Source organism: Uloborus diversus, chromosome 2 (assembly GCF_026930045.1).
Source record: "Uloborus diversus isolate 005 chromosome 2, Udiv.v.3.1, whole genome shotgun sequence".
Lineage (NCBI taxonomy): Eukaryota > Metazoa > Arthropoda > Arachnida > Araneae > Uloboridae > Uloborus > Uloborus diversus.
The window spans coordinates 27,329,376-27,349,315 of record NC_072732.1 but is presented as its reverse complement, the minus strand read 5'-3'; the positions used below and the strand labels follow the sequence as shown (position 1 = coordinate 27,349,315).

General features: G+C 32.7%; 1 protein-coding gene across 1 annotated transcript in view; it reads right to left on the bottom strand.

Annotated features, from left to right (window-relative positions):
- The window catches only part of LOC129235139 (uncharacterized), a 117,094-nt gene that overhangs the window by 61,722 nt on the left and 35,432 nt on the right, over positions 1-19,940 (bottom strand). Inside the window, exons 3-4 of the mRNA XM_054868830.1 lie at positions 5,675-5,862; positions 3,709-3,807 (exon numbers count right to left, since the gene is read on the bottom strand). Coding sequence (XP_054724805.1) covers positions 3,709-3,807; positions 5,675-5,862 — 287 coding nt within the window. The remainder of the gene's footprint in view (positions 1-3,708; positions 3,808-5,674; positions 5,863-19,940) is intronic.

Below are 19,940 nucleotides of genomic sequence, written 5' to 3'. Positions count from 1 at the left end.
GAATTTACTCCTAAAGGCCAATACTCAAATTACTTAACTAAAAAAAAACATAATGCTGCGTTTGATTTCTAAAAAAAAAAATGTTTTGCTCTTTATTAATAATGCTTTTGTTTAATTCCAGGGATGAAACTTGGGATAATTTTTGAGTATGTATACCGGTGAATTTTACCTAATCTGCCAAACCAAAGGGGACAGTAGAAGAACCCAAGGGGAGCATAGAACCACTTAGGATCTTAAGATAAATAAATACCTTTGTGCTGAACAGTAAAGTCTTACTTCACCTAGGATCTTGTCTGATACCTAACTTTTTTTGAGTTATGTTCGACTTCTTAGAAAAAGACTGGTTTCTGAAATTCCTGAGAAACCTAAATGCAAAATAAGTTCATATTTGGAAAGGGCAGAGAAAATCTTAGAAAATTATTTTTTTCATCAAGATAGCTGAAGTTCACGGTGGGCTACAAGCTTTGAAACACTCAAAGTTAAATTGGCACCAAAATTGGCAGTCAGCATTTAAAAAAAAATAACCGCTTGAGCTACAATCGGTGAAATCTACCAAAAACTAGTCCGCCCCACTAGCTTTCAAATTATACTACAGCAAATCATACTAGGGTTCAAGTTTGACAGAAACTAAGCCATTTGTTTCAGATATTAAAATCTTTGTTTGTCGAAAATTGAAACCAGTAAAGGTATTACAAAACCTTTAGTACAAGATCCTTCAGTCCAAATTACCACCTTAATTTACTTTTAAACAAAACACAATTTTTATACATAAATATAATTAGAGGAATATGATTTAGCCAGGTTGTCTATCAAAATATGGGAAGTGGTAGAAGGAACTCACGCTATCTTAGATTAAAGGTATGTTTTTTTTTTCTTATCCCAAAATCTATTTACTTTGAGAGTATTTATTGTTAAAGTAAAGAGCCAGAAATAACCTTTAAGAAAGTGTTTTTATTTTTATCGAACTTGTTATAGGTGCGAAGACATTTATTTCAAAGTTCGTAAACTTTTGAAAAACTGAGTATTTCCTTTCTCGTTTTATTTTCTAGACTCTGTGAAAGGCCTACAAATCACTTTTCTCTTCAACTCTGCATCTGGATCAACATTCACGAACTTTGAAATTAAATATATCTGCACATATAACAGCTACAATTAAAATAAAAACACTTTCTACAGGTACATTTATGTTCTTTAATTTATTAACACATAATTTTACTCACTAGTCAAACATTTTTGAGATATGGAACAGAAATTGAAACAAAAAACAATCTCTCTCTCTCTAAATCTGGTCATAATTTAATAGGCAGCCTGGCAGAAACATATTTCTCCAAATATAATTATGTAAAAAAATTGTGTTTTGCTTAATAAACAGATGGGACCAGAAATTTGCAGCAGAATCTTGCGCTATAAGGACTGACATATTTAACTGGATTCTCTCTTTGACAAACACCATTTAAATCTTTCAAAGAAAAGGATTAATTTCTGCCAAACTTGAATTCCAATGTGATTTGATTTGCATCATTCAAAAGGTAGTGGGGTGGAGTAATTTTTGGCAGATTGTAGATCAAACTGTTATTCTTGAAAACACAGATTGCAGATTTTTGCACCAGTTCAACTTTGAGTACCTCCAAAGCTTCAAGCATGCTGTAAAATTTGATTATTGTTATGAAAAAAAGCTTTTTTTGGGGGGTAGTTTTGTCTGTTTTTCTTAAATACGTATAAATTTCGTTATGTTAATTATAAACACACAATTATAAAATTCTTTTTTCTCATTAATTTGTTTTTAGAATTATTTTCCTATTATCTGCCATATCTCAAAAATGGTTAAGGTTTGGACAAGGTCCGGGTGTTTCTAAACTCTACGTAGGCCCTTCTATCGTTCCATTTGTCTGGCAGATTAGGTCAAAGTCCCCCCTGTATGTATGAGTGTTTAATATGAGGGGTGAATAGATGCCAGAATGCACCACTGCGCTGTTCCGATATAGGTTTTCTGGAGAAAAAAATTCTTTTCTTCATAAAGTTGGTCATGACTCAGGATTCAATACAGTAGGCAGCGCTTGATGGGATCATAGTTAATGTTATCATTCGCTTAATGTTATCAGAATCACGAAGTTTCGGAACATTTGCATATTAACATGTGTTAAAAAAAGTCGGATATTGTAATCAGTGTCTTTGTTTACTGTTATCACTTTTTCATAAACTTTAAATTTTTTCCCCTTTTTGGTTTCTCAGTCAAAAGAAATACAAAGGCGAACCGGCAAAACAAGCTCCATTCTTATCAGTAAATCAGAATTTTTCTTCCCGCTAAGTTACACTAAAAACCTCACTCTAAAGTCAAACATTTTAGCCATGGAGAAAAAGTGCAACAATTTAACTGTCAAGGAAAAAATTGATATCTGAAACGCTTTGACAATTTAACCATCATGAGTCAAAGAAGTGCTACAGAACAACTAAACATTTCTCAGCCATTACTTTGGAAGAATCGTGACATGATTGAAAACAAAGTGATGCTAAATGGAAATTTAAACAACAATCGAAACCGTACTGGAAAAGATGGTGAAGTTGAATCTGCTTTGAAACTGGTTTACGAATGTCAGGGAAAAGGATGCCCGAGTAAATGGTCCGTTAATACTGCAAAAAGCAGAAGATCTTGTTTTTAAAATGGGCAAAAGGGACTTTGCAGCATCGGACGGATGATTTAATTGATGGAAAAAGAGCTACAGTCGAGTCCCGACTTACGCGAGGGATGCGTTCCAAGACTCCTCGTATAAGTTGAAATTTCGTGTTGTAGAAAAATGTATGCATACAAATTTTTAAAGCATACCTAATTCTTTTAGACACTAATAAACACCCCTCAAACTGCTCTAAAGCATTCCTCAACCATACACTATATTTTTTTCCACATAGAACTGAACATTTACTGTATTTAAAATATAAAAGTTGTTTCATTCAACACAAATTACTTTAAGATGCACAAAATGAATGATCAGTGGGAGGGAAAGACACACACAGGTACGCGTAGCACGTAGTAATACTAAAATGATGCACTATAACAGTACTGTACAGTAGATACAATAACACTATTTAAGAGTAAAGAATGAAGATAGTGATGATTTATGCTCCATGATCAGATCCTTATTCTTATCTAATACATTTTTAAATACGGTTGCTTCGCCTTTTCTTTTATAATGTTTCAATTTGTGGCAACATCTCATCTTCATGACCTCTTTATTAATACACATTGCAATGACATTCATGAAACCATTATTTAGTAGCCAATAACGAAGCTGATACTTCCTTCCGAAAAAATTCGCGCTGTAGCCATTTCGCGTAAGTCGAATCACGTTGTAGCGGGAGTCAACTGTATTCCATTTTGCTAATTTATAGCTTTAAAACGCATGTTTAGTTAAGTCATTGTAATTTTCACTAGCAGTTGTAACGTTTTGTGTGTCCTGGATTCTTTTCGGTTATTGTTATCAATTGGATATTGTAATCAAACTGTAATTGTCCCAAAGTGGTCACATTAAGAAGCACCTACTGTAACTATTTCTCATTGGTGTTCCAGTGCTTGAAAGTTTACGTTTTCACCCTTTATATGCAAATATATGTATATATACAAACAATGTGTGGGTAAAAAATGCAAAATATACATTTGAAGTAAAACAATGAAGATTGTAACATAATACATTAATCTAACATGATTCATACCTGTCTGACATGCAAATTTTCAACTCCTCATACAGCAACCTTATTTCTTTATCTACATCAATGGTACAGTTTAATTGCAAAAGTATGTCACTCATAGTTCTAAAGAAAAAAAAGGAGAAAGAAACAGCATATTTGAAGACTTAATAAATTTCCACAGAAAAAACACTACAAATACAGCACTCAAAAAGTTAAATATTCAGAAGTAAAACAATGTGATAAGAAAAGTATAATAGTAAACAAGGGTAGAAGTACACACACAGGAACCAATACAGACTACTATTTTAGGGGAGGTCATGTTGAAGAATGACTCATGAACAAATTTACAGCTTTGGGCATGAAAAATTTCTGAAACCGCTTAGGTGATAATTAGGGATGCACTGATAAGCAAATTAACTGATTACTGATTAATCGGCTGTTGATAATCAGCGGATTAATTGATTCTGGCTGGTCAATGATCATAATGATTATTTTTGATGCTACCAATTCCTCCATCCCTTCTTTCTTGGTTTTTTTTTTTTTTTTTTTTGACTTTAGGAATAGTGAATACTTTATTTCCTTGAAGACAAATTTTCATATTAATGTTAATAAAATCTTATAATGTTAACTAGACAAGAAAATTTAGAAATATTTGGCGCAGCCTGTGGTCAGCAGGCAAATTTAGGAGCATTTTTAAATTTAAATTTATTTTAAAATTATTAGTAGCCTTTTAATCCAAGGTTTATTTATTATAAAAAATATAAGGTTATCTAAAAGCACTATTCTAAAGGCAGGGGTCTGTCCAGGGTTTTTCACAGGGTTCGTTTTTTGTGAAAAATAAAAAAAAAATTTGAAAGATAGTTTTTTTTTTTTTTTTTGTGGAAAATAAAATTATTTTGTAAAAATGAAAATTTAAAACTTATAAACATTAATAAATGCGTTGGGGGAGGAGGGAGGCTCATGGCACAAACTGCGGCATTGAAATAATTTGTTGGGAGTTTTATGGTATTTTTTTTCTGGGGCATTTTTGAAGGTTTTCATAGAAAAAAATTCCTTTAAAAAAAAACTGCCTTAAAAATTCCAATGCCGCAATGGACCCCCGCCCCCCTGCCTGTGCACCCCAGTTAATTAGCATTTTCATCTATTAGAGTTTATTATCCTACTATTATAGAGTGTGGCTTCTGTGATTTTTGAGCAATTTTTTTAAGCAACAAATTATTTTTTTTTAAAGAGGATTATTTCATCCCCCCTTTCCCCCCAAACCCGAAGCACAAAATGCTGGGACTTTTTACCCCTTCTTACTGGTAGGGTAAGAAGTAATTTGCAACAGGTTTAAACTTACTTTTTTTTTATGTTTGGGTTTGGCCATTTTTCAGCCTGATTTTACTGCACTATTTGTATCCTCCACTATATACACATGCGGCTTGAATTCATTGGTTCAAAGTATATTTAATACTTTACTAGTTTGGTCACTTGCTCTTTCTCCATACACAGTGCTTTGAAATAGGTCCACCTCTACTTTTTCAAAACTTTGACTTTTGACTGCGGAAAAAAAGCCACTTTTTGGCATAAATAATTTTAAAATCTTTGCCAAACTATTTAGGTAAAAATATAAGAAACAAGTATATGAGTTTTCATTTCCAGACCGTTTCAGGTACCCTTTCTTTTAAAAATCTTTCGTACCAATTGGCTTATTTTTAATAAATTTGCAAACATTAGTTCAGACTTGACTATGGGATTATATTTGGCAAATGATAATGAAAATGATTTAACTTGGGGAAATTAATTGATTTTTATTAATTTCAGAAATTATTTTTATGCTTAATGTTTTTCAAAATTCATAACCATTATACTATGAATTATAAAACTTCATAAAAAATAGGGTTGAAAACAAACCTAATTTTGAACATTGGTTAGTCATTTATGGAATTCTGCTTTTAGATGTTAAGTGAAAAAAAAAAACATTTGTGTAAAGAGAGAAAAATTTTACCTGGAAATTATTTTCTCATGTCCTCCTCGTAAGGCATCTTTTTTAATTCTTCGCCACATATCCATGCATTGTTTCAACTTATTTTCATGCATTATATAACACCTTCCAACAGTGAGAAGAGCTTCTTCATGTCTACCAGTCAATAAATATGCTGCTGCCAAAATTTCCAGCATTTTCCACAAAACTTGCTAAAAAATTGAACAGGATATACGTAAAAAAAATACATTGACTTTACTGTATATAGTGTACTCACTCTATCTGAACACTCCGATAATCTGAACACATTTTGATGGTCTTGGGAGAAACTTTATAGACTTAATATAAGCTAACTTCTCTGTACTCTGAACACCCCAGTATTATGAACGCTATTTTTAACCCTGTTCAATTATTACCTCTATATACTGAACAGATTCACTATCCGTACTCGGGAATTCCTATGAATAAAGATGTAAAGTTGGAACTGCATTTACAATTTTATCACAATGATTGAAAGGCATTAAAGGAAGATGGAGAGGGAAGAAGAAAAATTATTTTCCTGGACATTACTGCATCACGCATCATATACAATCATTCAACTGGCCAATATCAGCTGGAAGTTTCTGCTGCTGAACCAACCATTGTATCAAGTTGTTTTCAAGACCTTTAAAGTAAAATGCTGTTGAGAATCAGCCGGAAGTATTTTCACTCGGATGATAACACTACAGGGTTGGCAAGTTTTTGCCGGGGGCGGAAAAAACCATGGAAAAAACCACGGTTTTTACCGGCCGGCAAAAATAGGTTTTTGCCAGTTTTTGCCAAAGTGGCAAAAATAGATTGTGTTAACAACTTACGGAGTTTTTTTTTTCTTTTATATAAAAGAAAAAGCATGAAAAGATTTTGATAAAAGGCTTTGCCATTTTCTGTAGAGTTAGCTAGTATTACTAAAGAGTAGAGTGAATATAGAATGCACATATTGATCAGCTTTTTTTTCTTCTTTTTAAATTCTTCTCTTGGCTATCCATTTTCCCAGTAAGTGAGAAAAAATGCATTATTTCTTTAGTGAGGAAAAGTTAATATTTTTCTATATTCAAGTAAATATTCTGTTATTAATTAAATAGCTTAAAAATCTTAGTGGGATTCAAAAAAAAGTGATTAATTAAATATACATATACATATATATATATATATATAATTAGAATTCAATCTTTTTATTAATTTACTAAGCTTAAGTAAACATTCTTTGTTTTAGCATTGAAGGAATTGGCTCATTCTGAAAAAATTGTTTTAGCAAACATTTAAAATCTTAAGTTTTGCAATCCTAATATTTGTTTTTTATTTATTTTTCACCTTATAAATTAGAAGTAACATGGAGAGACATAACTAAAATATTAAAGTGCATTATTTATATTATATTGACACTATTTCTTGATTAACATTATAATGCAACTTTATTTGCAATTAGGTTTCTGCCGTTTTTTCCATTTTTGCCGTTTTTTTTTCCATTTTTGCCATGGTTTTTTCCACTGTCCCGGCAAAAATACCTTTTTGCCGGCAAAAAACCCAACCCTGAAACACATACCTTGCATGAGAATACACAACGCAAAAACATATTAAAAATTATTTTTTTTTCCTCTATTGTACCGATGTTGAAAGTAACGTAAAACTTTTTAAATTAAAAAAGAAAGAAGCAAAAGCAAGAGTTCAGGTCCTACTACATTGAATTAGACATTGCACTAGCCGCCAATACGAAATTATGCACCTCTACCTCAATACCTGGTATAGCTCATTGGCAAAGTACTGAGCATTGTTCATTGAAACAATAAAATACATATACATACATTGTCCAGTCTCCTTCTATAATGAACACAATGAACCCTTATAATTTGAACATTTTTGTTCCATCCCATGAGCGTTCAAAACAGAAAGAGTCCACTGTACCTGCAATCAGCAGGTTTACCCTCATCTTTCCCACACTACATCCATTAAACATTTTTATTAAAATTTAACCACTGACACATTAAAACATGGGAAGCTTAAAAAAATGCAAATCTTAATCGTTAGCACCTATTGTTTGTCCATAACTAGGGAGGATAGAGAGCGATTTTTAGCCCATTTAGTTCTTCTTTCTCAAAAAAAAAAAAAAAAATTATAATGCAGCTTAGATTTATTGATACTTCATTAACAGTTCAAATCAAGATGACCAAAAGAAACTCATTTATTTAAAGCATGATCAAAAATTAGTTTAAGAGTACTGTCAAGATCTCAAAGAAAGAAATAAGGTCATTAAATCTTTGAGGCACGGTGGCTTCCTCTGAGGTCACCTAGATTTTATTTGTTTCAGGTAACTGTTTAAACCATTGTTTAGCTTGCCATAACAGCATAAGGTTTAGATTCTGATGCCTCAATAATGGGGGGGGGGGAATAACGTAACGACTCAGTTAACTGAACAAATGAATAAATGCCAGGTGGCCTTAGGTGAAGCCACTACGCCTCAAAGGGCAAAGACTTGCTTTTCTCTCTGTTTTTAACAGCAAATAAATCTTCTTAAGAAGCATGAAAAGCAAAGGGCTGTAGCAAGAAGAAGACTAGTTCGGGCAATGCCCGTTTTGGAAATATTTTTTCCCCATACTGAGATATCCTGTATTGATCCTCTGTTAATTTTCAATAATAAAAAAAAAAAACATGTTTTCATACATAATGTGAGAGAAAAACTTTCCACTAATAGTATGCACTGATTTTGCAGTCAAATCCTCTTTTTACACTGTAATAATTCCGACTCTAAGATTTCAATGGTAAAATAACATTGTGAATCATTGCAATTTACATTTATATTTAAAACTAGCTGACCCAGCCACGCGTTGCTGTGGCTGATAATAGAAAATAAATTTTTACTGATTATTTTTATACGATCAAATCAATATTTTTAACAATGCTGGAAAATATTCAGTCGATTTTAAATTACAGGGAATTGAGAATGGTCGTGTTTGGCCGAAGTAGGACTACTAAATTACTAACTAACTAATTATTACTAAAGTACTAACTAAATTTTCTACAGTGAAAGCATTACTTTCTATACTTACGTTTATTAAATTTAGTGAGTATCACTGTTAAAACGATTCAGAATTGTTCCTGGAAAATAGTGGGCGGCTGATGTGACCAATTTCTACCAGTAAGATAATTTACAAAAATCAGAAACGTTTTCCGATAAAATTCAGTAACATTTCTGAAATTATCCTTGAAGCCTCCTGAAAAATTCAGAAATCTTCCCGCTTGTAGCCAGTCGTGTTTCCCGAACATTAGATAAAACTTAAGTAGGTATAACATAACAGCTTGGCACTTTAATGATTTAATTAGAAAATTCCATAAGAAGTATTGCAAACATGGCCTTAAGAGTAAACTTAGTTAGGTATCATATAATAGTTTGGCACCTTTGTGATTTATTAAGAAAACTCCATAAGCAGCTTCGCAAACATGGCCAAAGCAAACCCAGAATTGCAAATATGAACCACGAATTTTACGCGCTTGCAATTCTTGCTGAGCAAGTAGTTCATACTCATTCGCTCTCTTTGTGAAGTGATTAGTATGGACGAATATACATTCCGTAGTCGAACGGAAGCCGATACACTTTATTAATACGTTCAGTTAATATTTGAACTGGCAGCTAAAAATATTTTTCACAACAGTGAGAAACAGCATTCGTGCAATGTGTAGCAATTCAGAGAACGTTTTGACGATGTTACTTGATTTTTCCGATAAGTTGATAAAAACCACTGAAATCCTGAAACGTTACACGGAAATACTCAGAAACGTTTCGGAATTTTTTTTGCCGTGTACTTACTTCGTCCAATGGTGCAAAATAACTTGAAAGTGGTAGGTAAAGTATCATAATGTTGAAATTAAGCATTAACCAATACAAAGTTTTTGTATGCACATTTTATTCATCTTAGCTTTAACTATAGTTTTTAATCAATGACTTCTCACAAAATATACTAAATAAACTGATAAACTATAAAAGTGGAATTTTAAAAATAAGGTAGATAACATTGATTTCGAACTATTTTTTCGATTATTTTAAATTATTAAAATTGAAAATTAACTTTGTACTCATTTGTTCACATTACTTTTGGTTAATCTGTCTTTTGCTAACACGAACAGATTTGATGGTTTTTCCACACCTGAGCAGGTTACATGTAATTGAACATAGGAGAAACACCTACTTTCCTTGTCCAAATCGACATTATTGTTTGGCCTTGAGATCTATTAATGGTTATCGCGAAGGCAAAGCGAAGCGGAATATGAAGCCTTCTAAGTTGTATTGGAGATTCTGATGATATCAATGTAATGCATGGCAGCAGGATGATTCCTCCTCTAAACTTTCCCGTCAAAATTGCTGCTTCAAGAGCATTTCCGGTGACCCTTTTGATAACTATACGTGTATATTTGTGAAAACCTGGGTGGGTTTAAATTATGGAGAAGATTAATTGGTGAATAAATTTTCAACTGGAGATTGTGTAGTGTCATTCCTGGTATATACAGAGAATTTAAAATTTAGTTGGAAACTTTAATGATTTGTTCTAATCAGTAATTGTATCGATTTAATTAATTTTTTTCAAATTACCGGGCAACAACTGTTACATTTAAAAGTTAAATGCGTCTGCATCAACGTTTTTTGCTGCCAAAATAACGCGATTACAGAGGCAATCACAATAAAATAACTTAAATTTATTCGGGAATACACTCTCAATTAGTTCACTTTTCGTCTCAACAGCAGTGCAGAAATTGTCAGGGTATTTGATGTACTGTGTATTTTGATACATTTCAATTTCACCGTTTCCAACACCCAGCAATTGATTAGAAAATTCTTGTGCGAATAGATCATTTTGCGTTTGTACTCGCATGTTCATGGTCAACCGTATCATCTCGAAATTAGGCTATCAAAACGATTGTTTTAAACATCCGTTGATTTCATCGGAATAACTGGTATTGTCTGCCGGAAGTCCCCAGACAATATTCAGACAATACCACCTAAAAGTTTATCGTTGCCTTTCAAATCTTGCATAATCCTATGATGTGCTTCGAATGCATGCTTTTACTTATGAACCATAGTACACTTATCCCAAATTATAATGCAATCTCTTTTCCAACACTGCAGCAATTTCTCGTTTTTTTCTTTAATGTTACACATTGCATTTGGATTGTTATGAATATCTAATACGCAACTTTTAAGCTGAATGTGCTGTTCGTCTACCATCTAAAAAAGGTAGCAGCAATGCCTGACGATGCAAGTGTAACTGCAATTTTCTGTTGCGAACGTATTTTTGCAAGAATTAATGATATTAAAAATTTCTTGGGGGGGGGGGGGGGGAGAAAGAAAATAAATGTTTTCCGCTTAAATTTGGTAACCTTCCAGAAATTATCCTGGAATATTTTCGAAGAAATCAGTAGTCTTCTGGTTAAAGCCAGTTATGTTTCTGGCATATTTAGAGAAGCATAACGTAGGTTTAATGTAAAAGTCTAGAACCGTCTTGGTTTTCCAATTAAATTACCAAAGCATTAATGCAATCATTGCCAACGCTAAGACAAACTCTTGAGCAAGTAGCTCAACGGTAACGCGTCAGCAGTTCTTTTCAAGACTCCGTGATCCAGACATTTTTTCGCTCTCATTGGGAGCTGAGACGATCTGGACGAACCGTGATCAAACTGAAACCGATACACCTATTAAATACATTCAGTTAATCTTGATACTGGTGGAGAAAAATATTTTTCACAATAGTGTGAAATCTGCAATTTCTAGCAATTCAGAAACCTTTTTGATAAATATAGTTGATTTTCTCAAGTGAATAAAAAGCTGTAAAATCCCGAAACGTTCTACAAAAATGATAAGTAACGTTTCGGGTTTTTTTAGCATATTGTTTTTAGCAGTAAGTCAAACGATGTTAGAGTTATATCAATTAATTAACTTACACCGCCATCTATTAAAAATTTTTAGAACTAAACAATTAATTCACACTATTATTGTATAATTAATACTTAATTTGCAATAAAAAATTATAAAAACTATCCTATCTTTTAAGTTGGACCAAATTACGCATAGGTATGAAGTTTGATAAAAATCGGTTGAGTAGTTTCGGAGTTTACCCCGAACAAACATCGTGACACGAGATTTTTATATATATAGATATGAGTTGAAAGTTGGCTATTCAATTAAAGGAGTAAACGGTATAAATAAAAGTTCTTTCACTTCAGAAAGATAAAAAAGCTAAAAGATTCAAGAGCCTATTTTGCTTTCCCCTTGTATGATCTGATGTCTGACTAAGTGCCCAGCTATGGGCCTGGGAAACATTGGATTTAAGTGAAAGCCTGCTTTGTAAAACTTAGATTTAAAAAAAAAAAAAAAAGAGGGGTAAAAATAGGCAAAGGTTGGCAAAAGAAAGCTTGAGAAGTGAACCATATTCTGCTTCACAGTATTTATGAAACAATAAAACTTTGTCAGATAAAGGAATTTTAAATTATACGACTAGTTTTCTAATCAGAAAAATGCTTCAAACATTTCTTAGAAATTTCAAATTGTACTGAATTTTTTTCCAGCCTGAAATTAGCTGTGTTTTCAAGACAAGTTGGGACCCTAAAAAAAGGATGCTAAATTAACTTTCATCAAATTATGTTTGAAAAAATAAACAAACTGATAATGTCTGTACACTAATTACAAAATATATTCTTATCAGAAAAAGACATCTTAAAGACTTATCAGAAAAAAAAAAAAAAAAAAAAAAAAAAAAAAACAGAAATGAAGAAATGATTAGGAAAGATTTCTTTTAATAAATAAAAACAAAAAATATAATTCACAAAAGTGAATTTTAGATGCCACTTGCAATTATGCACATGGCACTATTAGTACTCCTTTCAATAAAGGTTTTCAGTGCATAGTCCACACTTGTAACAAATTTAAGAAAATATTGAATGAAAATGCCAAATACTATGATACCTTTTCTTCTTCAATCCTTTGTTCATGTTCAGATAAAATTGAGCAACTAATTTCCAAGAAGTAACAGCTTTCTGCATACAACTCTATAGAATACACATATGTTCCAATTCCTCCAACATTTTTAGCTAAAGGTTTGGCAAAATAAAAATGGGTAAGTGAACATACTAAAACTACCAATTTACAACAATGAAGTTTTGTGGTAAAAAAAAAAAAAAAAAGGTCAATAGATTTGAACTAGTATATGTCCAGCTTAAGATTTAGTGGGAAAAAACATGTTTAACATAACCTCGAAGAAGTAATTTTTTTTGTTCAAAAATTTTTAATTCTAGTCAATTCAGTAACATGGTAAGAAATCACATAAAAACTGCAGCATCAAATAAAAAATAGAGACATTTTAAACTTTTTAAATTTTTTTATTTTAAAACTCCTATAAAAACGACATTTTTTCATAAAATATTATCCTATTATTTTTAAATTTTAAAGTTATTAAATCAGTTAAAACAAAATCTGGCCAACAGATTTGAAACAGTATATGTATCAAACTTGCAATTTTCTGGAGGGGGGGGGGGGAGACACAATAAGCTTACCATAAACTTGAAGCAGACTTTTTTCTTCATTTCCATCTGATTTGAACTGTTCTAAAGAATACTCAATGAAGCTTTGGGCAGTTGATAGTAAATGTTTTTTATGTGCAGTATCTAGAATAACAAAGTACTATAACTAATTATGAAAAAATTTCAATTTCAAGCTACTTAAAAATAAAACTTATAATTACCTGGTTCAGTCTTGAGCAGGGTTTGAAACAAATTTATCAAACAATGAGAGAGCTGAATCTTATAATTTAAAGATGAATGTGATTTAGATTTTCTTTCCTTAAATGACATGCTTAAGTAATACTTCACAAACACAATGCAGAACTGTAAGTTTGATTTCAAAGTTTTTATAAATTTGCTCTGTGATGTACATATGCTTTTAACATTTGCCACAAAATTCAAATTGAAAAAATTGCAAACATGTAAAAATAATTCATACTTTTCACTGTCAAAATCTTTGAGATTATTAAATGTTTTCTCATATTTTGATAAAGCTGATTTTGAAACTTTTGTACAGTTTTTTAAGGAGAAAAACTGCAAAAACAATTTTAAAGCATCAATTGTAGTCAAAAAGAACTGGTTTTGATTTCTTTTGGAGTTAAAACTGGATAAATCTTCAAACCACAAAACAAATAGTTCCAAATATTTTGTACCATTTATGTGCTTCAAAAGAACTTCAAGCCAAGAATAAATAATTTTCACATAAGGCGCTCTGTCGGCAGAAGAATAATCTTTATTGTAACTTTCTGACCAAAGCTTCTTTAAAAAGTTGAACAGCTTTTCAAAATCAATATTTTTGTTATCACGAATATATCTATAGACCATTAAGACTACCTTCTCATTTACATCAGGCAATTTTGCTTGTAGTATTAAAAATTCAACAGATTTAATCCGTAGACTTAAACTTGCATCTAGGTCAGACTGACTCCTCTTTTCTTTTTCTAGTGCTTCATTCCAAAATAAAATGTTTATATTTTGCGTATAAGTAGATTTGTCAGAAGCATTATTGTCAGGATGAGTAATAAAATTCTTCAAAATATCAGCAAGAGACAAAGCCTCTGAATATAGCTCCTGAAAAGAAATCAAGTTTCTTAGAAGCAATATAAGCAAACAAGAGATCTCATGAATTCCAACAACTGCAAGAAAAACAATGAGGTTAATACTAGAGATTATAGAAAACTCTATATTAACATCAATCTATAAAATAATTACAGTAATCCCTCATTATATCGCGCTTTTCAGGGGACATATTCGAAAAAGCAATATAACCGAGGTAATAAAAAATAATTATCCATCCAACATACAAGTGAATTAGCATTCTTTTTTCACGGACATGATTTTGGAATGTTTTTAACATAATTAACGAACGTACAATCACATGCATTAAAATTTAAACAAGATTGAAATTTAAGTAAATTTTTCAGCACCAGAATTTATAAACATTAAATGGCAAATAAAGCAGGGTTTTCGCTTCGGTCACATTTTTCGCAAAATGCGAAAACACTATCTCAATTGCGAAAATAAAGCAAAGCATTTTCGCTTTTTTGCTCAAACAAAAAATAAATTAATTTAAAAGAAAAATAAACAATGTATGATGTAAGAGAGGAAGCAGCATGGCGATAGTCAACTTAAATCTTTTTTAAATCTTAAGCCAAGATTTAAAAATTACAGTTGAATTCAGTTCATACGAAATGCTAAAAATTCACACATTTGTTCGTATTAGCCGTTATTCTTAACTGCTGTGAACTTGTAAAATGGGAAAGAAAAATCTGAATGTTCATTTTAAACAAGGTTTCTATTATAAACTTGTTACTATATAATTGATGGCTTTTTATGGTTGCCTCGCCATCATTAGTTTTTGAAAGATTACTAATACAAGCATATTTTGATTTACAAGAAACTTACGATTGTCACGATAGATACTATTGATATTTTTCTTGCATGAACCAGAAAAAGCTAAGCTGATTTAAAACATGAAATAACTTGCCTTATCCTGGCTTTATCAATGTTCTAGGACAGACGAAATGGAAGAGCCTAAAATAGTGGGATGATTATTTTCATTGTGCGAATCCGTTTTGCGATACTTAAATCACACGTTCAAAGAAAGGTGACTGATTGGGGAGAACAGGTGGTAATACCCGAAGGATTTTATCCCTAAGCATGCTGTCCTTTCTAAAGGTAAACAGGTGTGCTAGCTTTATTCTCTGTTGAAAGAGATTTGACAAATGCTTCAGAGCACAGCTTCTACAACGGCACAAACAATTGGAGAAAAATAATGGTATGTAAAATTTTCCGTAAAGGGGAAAGAAGTTTTGTTCGTCTTACCCAAAACTTTCATTTCATTCTGTGTATTAAGAGTGAAATTATTAATGTAGTTAAATAGCAAACCAAACTTAGTTTATAAAATGTTTGTTTTAACTGTTAGTTCGTATTAACTGTGGTCATATGAACAGAGTTCAACTGAACTATTAAGTTCAACAATACTTAGTCTTCCTGCATTATGTCCCCTGCAAGAACTGCATTATTAGGAGGAGGGGAGTGCAACGTTCTAAAAACCAAACATGTAGTTTTCTTTATTTATTTTACCTTAAAAAAATAGCTGCTGTATTTATTCCTTTAAAGATGTCATAGATGAAACAAGGATTTTATTGTCAGCTTCAAAAGGATTTAGATCATATTACTAAGTGGGTGGTATGGTAGTTAATGAAAGGAAATGTCAAGTGTTACACTTAGGTCATGGAAATAAGCATACGAGTTATTATTTACAAGGTTTGGTCATTAGTCAGGCAGAAAACGTTATTGATCTGGGTTTCTTAATAAATCAGGATTTCAAGTTTAGTCAACAGTGCAGCATTGTAAGTAACAAAGCCAACAGAATGCTTGGGTTTACCAATAGATCTATTTCAGAAGCCATTTAAATTCTCAATAAATTCTACTCCCCCCCCCCCCTTTTTTACTAGTTTTCGTACCGAACATAATTGCATTTAGAACTAAAATTTGAAAATACAGTTGGCTTTCTGTTTAACGATGCTCTATTTAACAATGTTCTTTGTTTAAAGACGACGGTCCAGGATGCTCCACTGTAGTTCTAGAAGCGTTCTGTTTAAGGATGCATTCCACTTAAGGACAATATTTTGTGGACCCTTGAAAGTCGTTAAATAGAAAGCCAACTGCAGTTGGATTTGTTTGTTGATTGAGCTATTTATTATTTGCACAAAAGTAGGAGTGTTTGCGAGCTCTCCCCGAAAATTTCTGTTAGGAACGCATTTTTAAACGCTCTGTGGTGGATAATAGGAAGAAGGGAGGTTTGGAAGTCCCTCTCTGGAAAATTTTAGAAATTTGAGGACATAATCTTTGAAAATACAGTTTGCCATCTTTGGTGACTTGAATGGAAAGGATGAGGTTCAGGAATTCTCCCTAGTCATTTTATGATATTAGAGCTCCAAAAACGCAACTTTTGATATTTTTAATGATGCTAAAGCCAAGGGGGTTTGGGGGCTTTACCCCAGAAATGCAATTGAAGGCCACCATTTATGACGTAGCAAAAGACATGGGGTGCAAAACTTTTACCCAGAAGTGTTTCGATATAGAGTCCTGAAAAGGCAGTTATGTGTCATCTTTTATGACGTTGGGGGAAGGAACAGGGTTTAAACCTTTAGACCGAATATTGCTCGAAATTAAAGCCTGGAAAATGCTGTTGTTGGCCATCTTTGGTAGCATTAAGAGTTTCATGGGGTCAGGAGCTGTCCCTCAAGAGTTTGATATTGCAGCTTCAAAAACACAATTGAGAGGCCTCTTTAAAGACACTAGGCGAAGGCAGTGTTGCCAGATTGGGGGAAATTTCCCCATTTTGGGGAAATCCGGTGCTCTCTGGGGAAATTTTGGGGAAATGAGTTTTGAGGGGAATTCTTTGGGGAAAAATTTTTTTCTTGGGGAAAACCTGGGAAAAGAAAAAACCTTGGGGGAAAAAAGAATTTTTTTCATATTTAGATTCACGACAAGAAGTAGTAGTTACATTGTTTGTATCAAACAGTGTTGGTTTAGCTTTGCTCAATTTTATGTAATTCGCATTTCGCATTATGTGGAATATTATGCTACGGAATTCGCATTAATGTTCTGCGTGAGAAACTAGTTGATACGTGAAACAGGTACAAATAAGTGTGATGAAGAATGTTCTTGGATAAATATATACAAAAATCAGTTTGAATGTACATACAGAAGCTGAGTAGTAAATGCAAGTAGAAAAAAAAATCATTTGGCTATTTCTTATATTTCAGTCAGGCGCTTGTATTTATGACTAGCGGCACCCGCATGGCTTTGCCTGCAGTAGAAAATTAAAAGGTGTTTTGGTTCCCCTGTATATTTACAAATAATGCATGATGAATCTCGCCAATTGGCATGCCCACCTTACGGTTCCACGTTATGATACCTTGGTAATTTACTCGTCCATCTTATGATAATTTTGCTTGGGAAAATGTTCTTAAAATTGGAATAGAAAAAGAACAAAATAGAATTTTCGAAAAATCGCTTCAAGGTGCACATTCCTATGATACAAACTAATTTTGTGCCAAACTTCATGAAAATCAGTGGAACGGTTTAGGCGCTATGCGCCTCACAGAGATCCTGACAGACAGAGAGATATCCAGACAGAGAGACTTTCGGCTTTATTATTAGTAAAGATAAAAATAAAGAAAGATAAAGAAGACAAAAAAAAAAGCAAAAATGGGAGGAAAAAAAAAGTAGGGAATTGTATAAGAAAATTTGGCTATTTGGGGAGAAAAAAAAATTTCAATAGACAAAAATATTAAAGGAAGTGGATTCATTTTAAGAAAATATAAGTGGAAAAGTTATTTTTGAATTTGGGGAATTTTGATAGAAAACATCCCTTTTTGTAGAAAAGTTGGAAGGGAATTGGGGAAATCTGGATTTGACCATCTGGCAACACTGGGCAAAGGCATGAGGTTCAAAACTTTCCCTCTGAAATGTATTGATATTTAAGTTACAAAAACATAGTTTAAGATCTTTTTTGTCATGTTAGGAAAAGGTGAGGTTTTGTAGTCTTCCCGCGGAAGTTGTTTGGAATTGGAGCCTTACAAACGTAATTGCAGGTTGACTTTGATAACATTAGGTAAAGAAATGAGATTCAAGGAATCTTCCTCGGCAATTTTTTTGTAATTCAAACTCCTAAAATTCAAAGTTTTTGATGATCTTTGGTTACATTTGAGAAAGGGCGTTCAGGGACCCTCCCCTGGAAAATTTTTGGAATTAAAGCCATAAAAATAGTTGTCGAATATTTTTTTGTGATGGGGGGGAGGTTTGGTAGTCTTCTTCTGCAAATTTTTTGAATTTACAAGCTTTGGGGGGGGGGGGGGGGAATTGCCTCAATCGCCCCCTTCCCTTTCAGATTTAGACTATGATAGCAGACTTAATAGGTTTAATATGTATAGCCTGGAGCAAAGGAGAGTCAGAGGGACATGATTCACTTGTTTAAATTCATCAAAATAAGCAATGTTAATGGGTTAAATTTTTGCATAGAAAGCAGGACGAGGGGTCATGGTTTTAAGCTATTCAAATCTCAGGCTAACCTTAAATTAGGAAAAAGTACTTGGGTTGTGGGTACTTGGAACAGATTACCGGAAGAGGCGGTAATGAGCAAGGGGGTGTATAGCTTTAAGAGGGCCATTGATCTTCATTGAGGACTTATAAGCTGACTAGGAGCAGCTTAGCTGGACCCAGAGCCTGTTGCTGGTCGTCATATTTGTATTTGTAAAATTTTGGCATTTTGCTAAAACTTTTCCTACAGTTTTAGCTTTTATGCTAAAGAACTTTTGAATCCAGCTTAAACCCTGAAATAATGACTATCTTTCTTAGCTATCACAAGATAGAGCCACGAGAGAATTCCAACACCCCCTTATTCGAATCAACTTTCTAATCTTTTCGATTTGCTGTAGAAAGGATGTGAAAAGTAGAAGTAAGCATATTGTTTCTAGAAAACTCTTTCCCCTGTCCAGGTCATTCTTCCTTTCTTTGATACAAATCCCGATTTGCGCAACCAAGCACAAATGTTTTCTGTACTAAAAGGCAATCAGAGAAGGGTGTATGTTTTCCTCTACTTGGGCCAGTATCATATCTGTTTGCTGTCTCCCACTCAGTTTTAAAAGCCTTAGTATCAATACAAAAGAAAATGTCAAGTAATTACCTAACTATATCTTAAACTAAAATACGCTGCCTTATGTATATCTGGATGATAGGAATTGCCACAGCTTTTCCAGCAAATTCAGAATAGAAGCCATCTTCGTTTTGTTCATAGTAAAAATAAAGAAAGAGAACTTTTCTGAATAATACCATATGTTTTTATAAATGGTTTTAAACTTAAAGCAAGGTTTTTTAAGGTTTTAATATTCCGGAAGACAGAAGAAGCGAGATATCAGAATGAGCGATATAACAAGGAGCCATATACAGGGTCCATTATGAAAGTAATGAGCATTTACTGGCAAAATATATTTATTGATCGTAATTTGTACAAATGTTCAATATTCTTCAAAATACATTCCTCCAGCATCAATACACTTGCGGAGACGTGTTTGCTACGCCTGAAAAGCACCCTGAAACTCTTCCAAGGGAATGCCTCTCAGGAACGTTGTAACATGGTGTTGGATGTTTCCCAAGGTTCCCCAATGTTTTCTTTTCTTCTCTTTCTCTCTCGAGT